We start from the raw sequence: 16,398 nt of genomic DNA on the forward strand, positions 1-16,398 counted from the left end.
GTGTGGTGCATTATTGAGTTTATTCTCAGTGTAAGCTGTTGGTGGAGTGTCAGTAAAGTGTGTGTGTGTCTGTGTGTGTGTTTGAGGGCAGCCATTGGAATGTGACGGCAGCATGAAGTTGAAGTTGTGGCTTATAGAACATCTGCAGGCCGCGGTAATGATGGATGTTCACTCTCACTTTCTCCCTGAGGACATTCACACCTCCTCTCTTCCCCTTCTCCGCCTTTTCTCTACTCCACTTTCTTCTCTCTCTCTCTCCTTCCCCACCCCTCCACACGACCCTACCTTTGCACGCTCCCATCGTCTGCTCTTTTCTACCCCATTGCTTCTGCTCTGAGCGCTCGCCCTTCCCCTCCATTTCTTCCCAATATGCGTTATTACCTCTGCTCCTCAGTCGTGCTTTCTGTTTTTCTCCTCCTTCACCTCTCCTCTTCCCTCCATCGCTCCTTCTCGGCCATAAAACAATAAGTCTTGAATGTCTGTGAGGAGACTGTGCTAATGGGGCCCATTAGGCTGTAATGAAATATACATTACACCATTACAGAGGACGGGGCCTGGCTAAAGCACTGCACCGCTCAAATAATAAAACATGCACAATTCAATTTCCTTCTCGGCCCGTTTTGAGTGTCTTTCAGTTTGTGAGTGTGGAGATCGAGGGATGACGGGATAAGGTATACAGTATGTGTGTGTGTGTGTGTGTGTGTTGTGTTGTGTTGTGTACATCCCCTCCAGCACAGATGTGGTTTTCAAGGATGTCTGAGTGCTGAGAGCCTTGATGATTTAATATGGGTTGACCAAATGAACCACACCTTCTCCAGCGCCGCCGCCCACACATCTGACCGTGATCTGACCACTCAAAAAGCCCAGCCTCCCTAAGCAGCCTTTATTCCCCCATCACCCCCCCCCCCCCCCCCCCCCTCCACCTCCATCAACACCAGGACCTCGTGATTGTCGGACAGCTGTGGACAAATGAATCAATTGACCTCCGACACGGGCGCTTGACATCACGAGGGAAGCATCTGTCACTTCGGTGAGAGGGGGAGGGGCTGGACGGATGATCATCATGTTACGTCTCAGGCAAAGTAATAGAGAAAACAATGCACTATGCAGATATGGGTGCATATATCTGTAGAATCATTGATATCAATCTGTTGCACGAGAACATAATGTAGATCAATGCAGAATAGATATTTTTCTTTTTTTTGAACTCCCCTGCGTTTCCCGTACTCCTCATTCAGAGAGGCAGAAACCCAGTGTTTCCTCCTTTTTTTTTTAGTTTTCATCATTATTATGTTCCAGTCAGTCTACTGAACGTTAACCAGTGTGTTTATCATGTCTTCCTGTCCACAAGCCACGTTGTATGAATGCTGACATTAATATTCGCGTAGAGTTCTGAGAGACGGACAGAAAGAAAGAGGTCACATAGACAGACAGGGGCGAGAGGGGGAATCGGCGTCTTCGTGGCTCCACGTCTCACCGAGCCATTTTCTCTGAAGAGGGTCTCACAGTCTCGTATTTACACGCAAAAGTATTCAAGGCTTCTGGAAATCCTCCCCGCGCTGCGCCTCCTTTGAAAACTCCAGGATGCTCACAACGAGTCCCGTGGTCCGACAGGCAGCGACAGATGAGTCACCAAATTTAAAGTCCTGTTTATCGGGTTTCATCAATTTAGTCCCAGTCAGTTTAAAGCATTTCGAGAAGAAGAGAGAAGCTTTCTTTCTCCTCTCCTCCAAAGTTAAATCACTCATTGTAAATGTGTCTTCGGGAGAGGAAACGGGAAAGAAGTAGATGCACAAAGGAGAGGAAATTGGTCGGGAGGGAAAGAGGCGACTGGGGCTGAGTTGAAGAACGTTTTGATTGCCTTAAAGAGTCTGGTGCTAGCTTCACATCCTGTACAGCGCCACCTTGCTCGCTCACACACCTTATTCAGAGGTATCACCATGTCTACCCTATAGCAGACACACACACACACATATACCTCGGGTGCACATACACACTTAAATACAGCAACCATCCACACCTAAACACACACATACGCATTCCTCCGTCTTCTTCCTGTGATTAGCCCAGTATATCCAGGTATACAGGTGAGGCCTTGGCCAGGTTGAGGAGCAGACAGTGGATTTCCTTGATGTTGAGTCTCATGTGCGGTTCTCTCTGCCAGCAGCCCAGCATCAGGTCGTACACTTCTTTAGGACAGGTCCTGGGGCGCTGCAGCACCCTGCCCTGGGTTATACACTCGATCACCTACAGAGGGGAGAAACAAAGAGGAGGAAATGAAAGACAGCTCCGCCAAGGCCCTAGAGTCCCCGCCTTAAAACTCATCCTCACTGATTGATTGATGAAGTCACATTGCACCGGAGCAGCCGTCCAGACAAATGATGCAATTTCTTAATAAGATTGCGAGCGGAAAAGTCTCCAACTATAAATTGACATCAGCTCAATTCATTGACTGTCTCGTTACACTTCATATCTTCTGTTATAGGTTCATTTAAAGTTAAAAAAATACGGATTTGAGCTTTAAATCAGTGCGAGGATTTGGGGATGAAGAGTTAGGCGACGAAGAGGAAAGTGCTCCTCTGTACAGAGAATGGATATATCATCGTCTGACAGTAGCTTGGAAAATATCTATACAGTTATTTGACTGTAATATAATTAAGCTTTTTATAATTTCCTCAAACATTAAAATACACCGTGCTGTGTGGGATGAACACTAATTGGCAGCTTCTATTAATCCCTCCCAAAAGCACCAAATCGCTTTATGAACATTTGATTATCATTAGATCTCTGCTCTACATTATTAAGGATCTAATCTGTAAGAGTTTTATCTTTTTGCCGATCAAGCAGCCAACCTCTCCTCATTTTGTGATGGGAATCAGAAGAAATAAATCTATGTATAAATATAGGGATATCTAGTTTTGAAACAAAGGTCCATATCCCGTGTTACAGATATCTAAGCATCAGATTCGGGGTCAGGAGGAGAGTGAACCGTGAATCAGCAGATATGTAATAGATTTAAAGGGGAAAAGAAGAAGGTGAAAGGGGCTAAAGGTTGAGTTTGGATGCAGCCCGAAAGAGTTGGATGTAAACGGGACGGCTGACATGTTGAGCAGTAACCAGAGTGGAGGTCATGAGCAGGTTCACCAGGCCAAGGTGAAGGTGAAGGGTTGAAAGGATCCGATGCAGGGAACTGGGTCAAGACCCTGAGTGTAACCGACCAAAGGGCCGATTTGTTAAGAGTTATTTATTATTCAGAAGCGACAGTCAGTTGTTAATTGTCAACAATGATGTATTCAATGCAGTAAGAACAGGTCAGGTTGAGGTACTTTGCTTCTAATTCATCAGTAATTTGAGTGAGTGTTACATAAGAGCTGAAAGGAGTGAAATATCTGACAATTTAAACAGTTTTCTTTTTAACATGGTCATTGAGTCATACAGGATTTCTGAAGTTCAGCCTGATGTATTTGATATAATAATGAGTCTGTAATATCAAATCAACAGACATGCTACTGTATTGTCAAAAGTGCTAAACGGACACTGTCTTGATTATCAATTAATCATTAAGGAAATTTACTGTATTGAGCTAAAGTGACAAACAATCCTTATAGTTCCAGCAGATGATAATCAGTTCATTTTGTGTTTTATAACATAAAAAAGTGAATAAAGACTGTATCTGGAAAATGTACATTTCTCACTATTTTTGCATTACTAATAGATACAAATGATTAATGTTCCATTTTTATTCCTATTCTTATTAAAGTCAATCTATTGCCTTCGTCACCGTATGTTGTTTGTGTACGAAACACTTTGGGAGCACAGCTTAGATCCTGGACCCAAAAGAACAGATATTTAGATGGAACCAGTGTCACCGGACCACAAAAGTCAGTGTGATCCACGGCAAAAAGAAACGGACATGGTGTGGCTCCCGTTGGAAAAACAGGGTTTCAAATTCATTTCTGCTCAGAACAAAAGAAGCATCTGCTGCTGCAGTAGTCTGACAGCGATGCCAGACAGAAGCAGTTCACATCTGCCTCCCTGTCAATGGGGAACAGAGTCAAACCTGGCTCCTCGGCTCTGTGTTGAATCTCAACATTAATTCAAGACATGTTCGCTCAATTATTGAGTTTCTGAGCATTGGGCTGAGCCTCTAACTGTAAACTGAGATGACTCAGGATTCACATAACTACACCTGTGAGAAACTTTGATCAACAGTTGATCAAATATTTATTTGCACTGAATGGCTGTTTCCCCAGATCTGGAGCCGATGACATCATCTTTTCATTACTTATTTGGCTGGAGATGCCTCCAAGGTAACATTTACATAAAGTTGCTGCTTTGTACATTTGACTATTCTTCTTTTTATTGTGCTGGATCTGTTGCCTTCACAATTCTGACGATATCCCAACACTGGTGTGGTCAGGGGTGTTTTAGTTTTCTGTACCTCGTTGTTGGAGAGCTGGTACCAAGGCTGTTTTCCGTAGGTGAAGATCTCCCAGAGAACGACTCCAAGACTCCAGACGTCACTTTCTGTGGTGAATTTTCTGTACATGATGCTTTCAGGGGGCATCCAACGGATGGGTAGCATGGTGTGGCCGCCGACCTTTTAAACAGAGAAATGTTGGACAGGGTAAAGTCAGTATAAATTCGGGAAAAAAGAATAAAGAATTAAAATGTAGGGAGCTGTGAAGCATCTTTTATACTCTTCCATTCACTTCTCTTTTACATATTGCATTTCTAATGCAGCTTTTCACATTTCTCACGAGGTTTAAAGGAGCCCTGCAAATATTGAATTCCCCCAAAACTGCTGCCTAAGGCATTTAATCAAGCCCGGTTTGGAGTTATATGGCACAGTAGATGGCATCATATACCTGACTGTAGCACACCTCACTTCTGAGCAGCATAACATTTTATTCAACCTGAAAGTATATGGGTGAGATAGGGTTGGTTTTTAATACCTCAAATGCTACCAAAAAAAAAGAAGATTCTTGTTCAGGAAAAGAGTCAAATGTTATAGAATGTGTGTGTGTGTGTTTGTGTGTGTATGTGTGTGTGTGTGTGTGTGTGTGTGTGTGTGTGTGTGTGTGTGTGTGTGTGTGTGTGTGTGTGTGTGTGTGTGTGTGTGTGTGCTGCATATGGATCTACGGCAGATTCTGTTTTTGAATTCCTCGCCTCCAATGCAGGAGAAATTGAAGTAATGGAAAAGTTATTTAATTTGAACTTTAAATTGTTGCATTAAACAATATGGTGAGTTCCAATAAATATCAGTGAGGAGAAATCCACAGCTGAGGAACTCAGACATATTTTGACAGACTTTTGTCTCATTTCTTTATGTTCTAATCTAAGCTGACCATTTGGAATCTAGATATTTTACTGTTCATAAGCTGTAAACATTTATGTTTTTACTGTTCTTTACCACGTTCTTTTACAAGGTCTCAGTGGCCTTGAATCAGGTTAATGTTGAGGCAGGGGTCAGAGCTTTTCATGCCTCATCAGTGACTAAAGGTCAGTGAACGTCTCAGTTTAAACTGTTCTCTCAGTTTTGTGTAATTAAAGGACATATTTTGATAAAAGCTGTACATTTTTAGAGGTCAATTATGCATCAGTGTCATAAAACCAAAGAAAAACTATCTTTTAATTCTTTATCATATCCTCCTTTTCACCCTGCTTGTCATTAATGCTGTATGGTGTTAACAGTGAGGGAAATATTCAAACCACAGCATTTTAAACTAATATAGTTGAAATATTCTAAATCAATTTGAATCAACCTGAGATATTACTGTTGATAAGATTGTGTCATCTCCACTAGAATACATAATAAATTCTTGTTGGTTTGAGCACAGCATGGATTTGTAATGCCGACCTTGAAGCAGGTCTGTGAAGTTTAGGAGGGAAAAACTTAAAATAAGTCTGTACTTGATTTTTGAATCCTGATGTGTTTAAAGTGAAGCTGAATGAAACCTAAACCCTGATGCCTTCCCGTCTCCCACTGAACCTCCTCTCTCCACTCACTGCTTCCAGTGTGGTGCATGAACGAACGCAAAAGAACGCGTTCAATGAACACGTTCACTTTTATGAGAACGATGAACTGAACGCAACTCAATGACAAATAATGAATTTGAACGGTGAACACGTTCATATTGTAGCGTCCTCGCTTATAGACGACAGGAAACTTCTCTCTTTAAGTGTAACTTTATTAAAGTCCAGCGAACATGACACGCTTCTTGTTCGTAACTCCGACACTCCTCTCATCCACCACTGTATTCTTCATTCCCCTTCCTCATTCACCCGCCAACTCATCAGCCAATGAGAGCCTGGCATCCCACAAAACCCTACAGCCATTGGCCTAGAACTTTCACGTGCCCCACCCCTACCTGTTCACTGACCCTCGGGACATTTCAATACTTTCTCCTCAGGAGAGACGCTGTCTAAATCGAATGCTTTCACCATGTCGTTGCTCAGTGCCCGTAAAAGGTCCGCGATTTAGCCTAACCGAAACCAACTAACTAGACTTATCACTATGTTACCATCACTCATGGCACACATATGCAAACCAAACAAGCAACGTATTCCAAGTGTTTTCTTTTCTGGCCAGTGTCTCGGCTCCGTACCACACAACTTGGTAGAAGGAACCTTCATGGATCAGAGATGAACCTAGATGAATCTGGAATCTTCTCTCAAAAAATATTTCCCCCCCACTGGGTTATTCTCTAACAATAGGTTTCATCCAGTATCTAAAAGGCAAAAATATAAAAGTAACTTTTAAGTAAGGCTGTCAAATATATGTAGTAAAGTAGAAGTGTTTATCAAAAGCAGCATAAAATGACACCGACACACACACAATAATTGGTCCATCTTCTTATATTGCTTAGTTCCAGATTGAAGCCATAGCCGAGGTAGCGTAGTGGGTAGCGTTCTCGGTCTCTAAAAGGAGCGACCCGGGTTCGAATCCCAGTCCTTCCCGTTTTCAAGCTGGCAATATGTTACACTTTAATTTGGCAGGACTTATCCTATTAATTGCAAAATATCTTACTCTATGTTAATTTAAATTAATTAAATATAAAAACAGGAAAAAAAATAATTACAAAAACAAATAAAATAATAGCTGCCCGCGCAATTCCTGCGCAATGGGCTTATATATTTAATTTGATTTAACTTTTTTATATTTAATTTTATATTTCAATTATTTTAATTACATTTCATCATCATTTCTCCGCGCTGGTTCAGGGGTAAATGGTGCTGGTCTTCACAGGTGACTGACCTACGCAAGCCTGTAGCCGCCACCCCCCCACAGGAGATTATGTGCTTGTGTGTGTGGCTGCGGCGCTTCCTGGTCCTTCCCGGCACTACGCTGCCGGTGCGAACAGCCAAAGTATTTAACATGGGCGAGGAAAGAAGGCGGACTGCTTTTCGCAGCCCTTCTACCTCCTTTGCGTCCCCGGGGTTAGAGGATGATGGTGTGACGTTAATGTATTGTTTTACATTGCATGTGTCACGTCATGATAAATCAGTCTCCTATGTCGCTTGTACCAGGAGCCGCCCGTGTCACTGGTTATCTTGGCTCGCTGTCTGGCCGGTAACCAGCCGTCCGGACCGCTCCGTGAAGAAGGAGGAGGAGATGTTTCTTTACTTGGAATGCGGCCACTTTATTTCTCGGATATACAGCAGGAGCAACACTCGCATCACCTCTAGGTGCTCCGTCACTTCTCCTACAAACACACTTTAAGCGTATTTTCCCACAATACCCTGGTGCACTACGTCACACACTACAAACTTTCCTTAAAGGGGCAGGCCATACCTGCAACACAACAGCTCTCGGTCTCATATACAGATGGCAAGAGAAAGCAGAGACGCAGACTCAGCAACTACATCCGAGATCCGATGCACCTTATTATTATCTGAGGGATTTTTACACACTGTCTGATAAACATTCCGACAGTAAAGGCAAGGGGTAGTGATGGATAAGGTTTTCTTTAGCAAGTTAAGTCTTTCATTCTCACTTTCCACCTTAAAACTATGAAATGAACTGAAATATGAACTAGTTCAGAATTTAAATGGTGAACTATGAACGTGAACTATTCATGTTTACTTGTATGAACTGAAATTTGAACTAGTTCATGAGAGTAGTGAACTTGCACAACACTGACTGCTTCTCCTCACATGAATCTACCGAACCGTCTGCGCTCCATTGCTCCACACAGACAGGACAATCCTCGGTTTATGCCTGTTATTAATGGCTTGGTGCCCACACTTGGCCTGTTTCTATGTTAGTCAGTGGGTTATTTAATGGAGTAATAAAATCTGCACGGTCAGATAGCCATCAGGTTCAGTGAAACATACCTGCCTTCATCTCGGCAGCTCTTTCTCTCCGCATAACCCTCCCTTCTCTCCCTGTAACGTGATGCCTCCCTCCATGTTTGTCTGTTTCTCATTTATACGTTTCAGCCAAATTCATACCTGCTTTATTGGCACTAGAATCTCAAACCCTCAAAACTCACTTTCATATTCACTACTGCTGTTGCTTTAAATTAGCCTTATCTTAAAGCAACACAATGTAAGAATTGTTCCCGGATACACTTGAGGTACCCCCTACAGGTAGGAGACGTAATTGAAATGTTTTGTGGATGGATCCTCCCATGAACAGTAGTACACATGTATCTGTTAAAAAGCAACAAGAAGAGGCGAAGCTCAGAAGCCAACGAACCACGTCGACTTACATTTTACAGAATTTTACACAAATATAACGGGTGTTATTAGAGCAGAGTTTCATAATGATACTAAAATATTTAGAAACATGAAGAATGCTTCAGTGTAGAGCTGCGTGCTTTGGTCGATCTTTCTCTTTCTTGTTTTCTTTCTCGTCCTCTCGTCCTCTTCCTCTCTCTCTCACACGAACACACTGACTATCAGCAGCGGTTGAATAATGACCCATTGAAACATCAATAAAGTTTTTACCATCCTCTGCAGGCAGACGACATTTAGAATGCATGTGTGGTACCCTCTGTCCCGCCCTCCCAGTAACAACTGATGATTAATAAGGTTGGAATCTGTCCTGCATCCTTTCCAATGAGTAAAAGCTAGTCTGGTTCTACTCTGGTCTGGTTTCTTATGGTCACTTGCGTGGTTATTTACTATTTCAAAGCCATTATTTCGAGAATAGATGGATAGATCCATTTCTGACAATATTTAATCACCAATGTGTCTGGACCTGCTCATACCCATTCCAATTTTTTATTTATTCATCATGGCTGACCATTTCCCCTGATGGTCTAACATATTAATAACAGCCTCTTTAACTGTGGTGCCGGTGTGTGTTTGTGCACATGTCTGAGGAGGACGAAAAAGGCAGTGTCTCCAACGAGGCCACGTCGACAGAGACAACTAATGAAGAATTACAGGTAAAGGAAAAGTCCCAGATTAAACCCTGTTGCTGTTGATGAGGAGGAGGCAACAAACAGGAACAAAGTTTACAGAGGAGCAGTCAGAAGAGATTCTCACTGCATCGCTCCGTCATTAGCTCTGGCTCCGTTTTCTCTTTGCTCTCAGGAGCTTGGTCGTCAGTCTTTGTCTCCTTTGCTGTTCCCGTCTCTCTCTCTCTCTCTCTCACTCGTTTGCACCTTCTCTCTCACCTCTAAGATGGCGCACTGTCTCTCTCCCTCCCTGTCTTACAAATATGCATCATTTCAACGAGTCCACTGCCTGAACGTTTCAGGAACGCCCCAAAACCGGAGGAAGAATAAACCAGGCGAGGGCTTTGGGTTCCCTGTAGTGACCTCCTGGAGGCTGTGGTATCCAGGGCAACTGCACTGGTTAAGAGGAGAGCATTATGGGATGTGGTGTAGGAGGGGCTTATGTGACTTACTCCACCCACTCCACTGTTCCTGCAACAAACACGGGAACTCTACCTTAATTGCCCTCTGTGTTGCTATGGAAACAAAAACTCTTTCCAAGAATCCTTGTGTCTACGTATGTGCAGTGTGTGTGTGTGTGTGTGTGTGTGTGTGTGTGTGTGTGTGCCTGTGTGTGTGTGTGTGTGTGTATGTGTGTGTGTGTGTGTGTGTGTGTGTGTGTGTGTGTGCGTGTGTGTCTGCAGTTTTAGTTCCATCCCTGAAGAAAAGACCTTGTTCTTCTGGCCGTCTCAGACACAGTAATGCTTGATATATAAATGTTCCTCACATGCTGTTGTTCTGTTCAATCTCTTAGAAATTATGTTAATATACAACAACAAAAAAGTCGTGATGCTGCTTGGATCACATTATCTCTTAATATCATGAGGAAATGGTGATTAAAATATTTGTCAAGGCACAAATATGGACAGACACCATATTTATTTTCCACCTGAACATCAGGTCTTGTAGTTCAATGTCCACTTGTCATTATTTAAACTTTAATGGGTTTCATGGGGCACTTGCAGCACCTGGTTAATGTTAGGGAGAGATGTGGCCTGGTTTAACACGGAGAAAGATTTGCACCGGCCTCAGTCATGTGGTTATACCATTATTCTTACAATACAAACAACCATTCACTCTCACCTTCCCACAGAGGGACAATTTAAAGTCTCCAATTAGCATAACCCCTAATTTACATGTCTTTAAAAAATGTAATCAAGTACATGTTGTGGATATATTGAGTTTTGATTGTGTTAAACCTTTTTATTAACCTTGTGTTGATTTGTATCTTGTCTTGCAGACAGTGATTTGTCAGTCCACACGAACACTGACTCACACACTGCTTGACTCCAGCATCTCCAGGTGCCCCATTAAAATTGTGTTTGTCTGTGTTGGTCGGAACCCAGATATGGGTTGTAAAACACACACCAACACCTTGTCACGCACACACACACCCTCTCACACACACACGCACACACACACACACACACACACACACACACACACACACACACACACACACACACACACACACACACACACACACACACACACACACTCACACACACACACACAAGCCAAATAACTCTAAAGAGATTGTTTAGTTCTACTTTGTTGCAAGTCTGTGTCAGCGGCATAAAACAGTCAGGGCCTGAATGTTAAGACGCACACACACATTTGAATTTCTTTCATCCTTTACGCTTGGGCATGAAATCAGTTTATGTGCTTTCACCCCCAAACTCCAAGTCCAAGTCCAGCCCCGCCCGCATGCCCCCCCCCCCCCCCCCCCCCCACACACACACACACACACACACGAGGCATCGGATAGAGTCATCCTCGCCTGTTTGCTAAAGCATCTGTCAGGTTCATTGGGTAACAGGGGATTCAGTGACGTCACCACGGCCCCTTCAGTCCTACGCCTCTGTTTCTATTTCCTTACATCCACACACACACTGGGGGAGGCAGCAGGGGGGGGCGCTCCGATTCCTCTATGACTCATCTTTGCTCTTGTCTGACGCAAGAGCATAACTGGGTCCCCACAGAAACACACACACACACACAGACAAAACACACACACACACACACACACACACACACACACACACACACACACACACACACACACACACACACACACACACACACACACACACACACACACACACACACACACACACACCGCTGTCTGTCCTGGATGCTGAAACATGAGTTGTTGCTTGTGTTTTACCTCCCACCGCTCTGTACCTTTCTCCTGCTTCCCTGTTTTCCCTGCGTCTGTCTGTGTCTGTGTGTTTCAGATGTCCTGCTCTGTGGTTGTGTGCAGCTGCAGCTCGGGTGTGTGTTTGTTTCTCTCTGACTACGCTGCACGACTTCTCCTCCTCTCCCACCACAGCATGTGTAGGTCTCTTTATCCTTCCATCGCTGCCTCCTCTTCTTTTGTATATTTATTCATGTCTTGTTTTCTCCCTCCCTGCACGGCCTCCCGCTCGTCTCCCCCCCACCTCCTCTCTCTCTTCCTGCTGCTCCCTCCATCTCTCTCTCTGCCTCTCTCCTTTCATCTTTGCCACCTTCCTGCCTCCATCTCACACACTTCCATCTCTCCCCTTCTCCCCCCTCTCTTTCTCTCATACTGCTTCGGAATACTAAACACAAGTTGTCTGATTACTTTTCTTCCTGACAAACGTTGGATACAACTCCGAGGCTCACTGCCACTGCCTTCGCCCGTTTCTATGACGACAGCCTCAGCGCTCAGCTTTGTTGAGGCGAGGTGAAAGGAAGGAGGAGGAGGAGGGGGGAGGAGGAGGAGGAGGAGGGGAGGGGGAGGAGGAGGGAGATCGCTGTGTGTCGTCACACAGCTATAGTGCAAAAGCAAGCCCCAGAGGAGAGACCTTACATTTTACAAGTTTAATTTGATCCCACGCACATCTCGTTACTCCACATTTAATCATAAGTTTTCAGAAAAAGTCCAAAGGAAGGTCATTTTCACAACACAGATTGATTGTGGCAGTGTTGTTGTTTTTAAAGATTGTGGCATAACAAGTTTTCCACATGCTGTGAAATATGATTAACATTAACATAAATGCAAGTAGAAATATTAATGAGTCTTTCTCTAAATAGAGTAAAAAGGAGGCTTTTTTCCCTTTTACATTGTGAAATGTGACGAAACAATAGTTTTCTAATATTGGCAAATATATGCATTATAGTGACCTATGTCAAGGAGGTTATATTTTCACCCCTGTTTGTGTGTTGGTTGGTTTTTAAGCACGATAACACAAAAACGACAAGTTAGACTACCATGACATTAGGGGGAATGAAGTAGTATGGGTGCGGAAAATAGGAAAAATGGTGCGGATCCAGGAATTTTGTAAAAAATATTTTTTTTCAATTTTCGAAACATTTGCTTTTGTTTGTGAGATAATCATTCTTGGAACTTGATAAAGCCACTCAGACATATTTAGGATATTTCTAAGTGTGTGAAATTTGATGCAGATTCAAATAAAAAACTTTATCGAGTGATTTCATAAGGGGACTATTATCGTTTTGCATTGCAAGTAATGATTTATATAAGCCTGATGTATGCCGGATATAACTTAACTGCTTTCCTGCAAACTAAATAATAATAGTGTTCTTATATGACCTAAAAATATGGCAACAGACATACAAAACACAAAATGCACCAATAATTGCCATTCCTGAATTATACAAATATTTAATGCCCTGTCGATCATTGTCTTTCTGATCGTGACTGTTCAAATAATTATTCGCTCCAAATGGACATTTGTCCTGTCGTTAAATGGCTGCTCCCTTCCTGTGTCTATCGTTCTCCCTCCTCCGACGACCGTGCTCTTTCACGTCACTCATGTCAGTTTGTCACAGTGGATCGGAGAAAGGACATGAAGAATGGACAGTCTCTGTCAATCAATCAGTAAGATTTATTCGATTTTGCCCTTTTGGAAAGGTGACAGACGCTGTGAAGAAGGAAGAAAACACGCTCTCAGCCGTCTCTTGTAGCTCTGAGTTATCTTGACTCTCAAAGTGGAACTGCTAAATGTCCCTGCACACACACACACACACACACACACACACACACACACACACACACACACACACACAAACACACACACACACACACACACACACTTTGCAGAAAGACCCTTTGGACAACACCCCTTGACATAAGTGTGTGTGCGTTATATTCAACTAGCACAACACTTCCGGCAATCTGAATAGGTTTATTGTATGGAGAGCTGTGTACTATTACACAATGTGAGTTTTGTGACCTTTAAATGTATGTACTGACTATATCAGGCTTGAGTTTGATTGACAACAAAAAGTAGGATTTAGAGGAACATTTTAGAACTAACCAGACTGTGTACAGTTTGCACAAATGTTTGTTTGAAGGTACCGTATTTCATACTATTTCATGTGTTATTACTTCACTGTTTCAAACTAAGCATTTTCAGATTATACACAAATGCAGATCTAGCTTCTTAAATTAAAAAAAATTGAGTATATTTACACTTTGTGAAAACTTGGCGCTAAAATAATGAGTCTCTATTTAACCTTTACAACAATAGGTAAATATTGTTTAATTTTTCGATATCGTCAAAAGTTGAGTCTGATTGGTTTTTCAGGAACCATAATATCTTTATTTTTTTACTTCATTTTTTAATTATAATTTTATAAAATGTTTTCATCAGAGAAGCATATTAAATTGTGTCGGTTCTTGTCATGCAGCGGTGTCATTAGCCGGGTCCCTGGTGAACAGAGGACTCCTAAATTCAAAATGAACACCTCCTGAAAAAATAAAAGAACCTAAGTGTGAATAAAGGAAACTGCTGTTAGACGCCGCCACCAAACAAAGCCGATTCTGTCTCTCAGTGAAACCAACATGTATGTTTAATTCTGCTGCACTGCACTGCGCTGGGTTTAATTGTGCCACCATGGCAGGCGGCTTACTGTAACTCGGCCAGGGCCCATCAGTCATGCCCATGCAGAGGGGGAGGGGGGAAAGGGGTGGGGAGCAGAGAGGGACTCATACAGCAAGGAGGGGGGAGGCTGAAAGAAGAAAATTAGGTTGACACATACACCTACCCTGTAGTAGTCAGTACTGTAGACATCTCTGGACATGCCGAAGTCCCCGATCTTCACCAGCAGGTTCTCGCCCACCAGGCAGTTCCTGTCAGACACAGAACAAAACACAGCTGTGAAGAACATGTTGTTGAGTTTAAGTAAAAGACGTTTAACATAATTTCAGACGTGTTACATATTGGAGTTACTCCTGGCGCAGTTATCCCACCCTGTAAAAGTTTTGATGTTTGCCTCAAATCCACTATCCTGTCGTTAATTTGCAAACTTGATGACGTTGAGTTCAGTGAAGAAACTGGACTTTTATTTTGTTGTTTGTCTTTAGCAGCATGTCTCTCACATAGATTAGCGAAAACATGAGTATATATTCTGTAAAACAGCAAATATACGCTTTTGCAATTGACTTGCAACAACACAATAAAAACAACCAGAGATATACTGTAAATCTTCTCCTATTATAATCTATAATGAAAGTAACATATGTTTTACACAAGACCTGAAAGCTTCCATGATGTTTTTTTTTTATATTTATAGATACTTGCCAATGAATTTACAATTTATGTCCTTATAAGTGACTGAATTTGTTCAGTAGACATCTCAAGGACATCAAGGTTAACGCAATTAATTAACAGTTATTTTTACTTTACTGCAAGTGTAAGATACAGGGGCAATTTATACATTTGGGTTAATTTACCAAAATACAATGATAACATACATGATCATATTTTACGTTTAAATCTACTTGCGTGATTCCCCACATTCACCTCATTCTAAGTCCTTCGAGCTTCTTATTGGTTAGTTCTGCCACATGTGACTCAGAATAGATAAACTGTTGCCGTTCAAATACACACACGAGAACAGGACAAACCTGGTGGCCAGGTCGCGATGCACAAAGTGCTGAGATGCCAAGTAGACCATGCCGGATGCTATCTGCTGGGCGATGTGCAGCATCTGAGACTGGGTCAGCTCCACAGGTCTGGTGGTCTGACCCTCCGCCATCAGAACTGCGTCGGGACCATGAGCCCTGTGAGTTAGTGAGAGAGTAAAGTCTTTAAAATTGGAAATTAAAGAGAGGGGATCTCTACTGTCTGATTGACTTTAATTTGTCCTCTAGTCTGTTGCCATTTGCTCGTCACTTTTCTGTAATGAAGGAAAGGGCCGTGCCTGAGGAACTTGTTGAGGTCTCCGTGCTTCATGTACTCAAACACCATGATGAGAGGGTCACTCTCCACGCAGACGCCGTAAAAAGTGACGATGTGTTCGTGTTGAAGGTTCGTCAGGAGCTCAGATTCACGGTGGAAATCCTTCCTGGCATTTTCACTGGCCTCTTTAAGTGTCTGCACACACACAAAGACACAAAGGGACATTTTAATAAACCGACAAATGAAATAGTCTCACATTATTCCATGTACACTATTGCCAGTTTGTCATTTTCACAGTGGACACGGTCTGTTCCAGTTTATTTGGCTGATGTCCACCATGAAAAAAAGGTCTTGCTTGTAAAGGGTGAGCTAGAGTAACACGGCAGACACATTGTGAAATTACTGGCACTGAGTGAGGATTGATTCAATGACCGAGCAGGAAAACTGGAGACATTTCATATTAATGTAAGCCATTACAAAGTACAACACTGTTGTACAACACTTCATTATATTCCGTGGTTCCCTCTGAAACTAATCTCCTTTCCATGAATCAGGAAATCTGTTGGGCAGGTTGTGTAACACAGGCATCTGTGACAAAGGTGCTAAAAGAGTGTGTGTGAATAAAAAAGAGAAAGGCAGTTGCAGGAAATGAAAGTGATACAGGGTCTGGATTCATTTCACATCTAAAGAAGAGAAATATAGAAAAGTCCTCCTGTCCTAAACATGAATAATAGATTGTCTTCCTACAGTGTATGACATGGATATATGTTCACTCTCTACCT

General features: G+C 42.6%; 1 protein-coding gene across 1 annotated transcript in view; it reads right to left on the reverse strand.

The window, feature by feature from the left end:
* Window positions 1-913: 913 nt before the first annotated feature.
* The window catches only part of ntrk2a (neurotrophic tyrosine kinase, receptor, type 2a), a 78,601-nt gene continuing 63,116 nt past the window's right edge, over window positions 914-16,398 (reverse strand). The window contains exons 16-20 of the mRNA XM_053421063.1: window positions 15,639-15,811; window positions 15,343-15,498; window positions 14,481-14,565; window positions 4,442-4,600; window positions 914-2,247 (exon numbers count right to left, since the gene is read on the reverse strand). Of these exons, the coding sequence (XP_053277038.1) occupies window positions 2,062-2,247; window positions 4,442-4,600; window positions 14,481-14,565; window positions 15,343-15,498; window positions 15,639-15,811 (759 nt within the window). The 3' untranslated portion in view covers window positions 914-2,061. The remainder of the gene's footprint in view (window positions 2,248-4,441; window positions 4,601-14,480; window positions 14,566-15,342; window positions 15,499-15,638; window positions 15,812-16,398) is intronic.

Source organism: Pleuronectes platessa, chromosome 4, assembly GCF_947347685.1.
Source record: "Pleuronectes platessa chromosome 4, fPlePla1.1, whole genome shotgun sequence".
NCBI classification, from domain to species: domain Eukaryota; kingdom Metazoa; phylum Chordata; class Actinopteri; order Pleuronectiformes; family Pleuronectidae; genus Pleuronectes; species Pleuronectes platessa.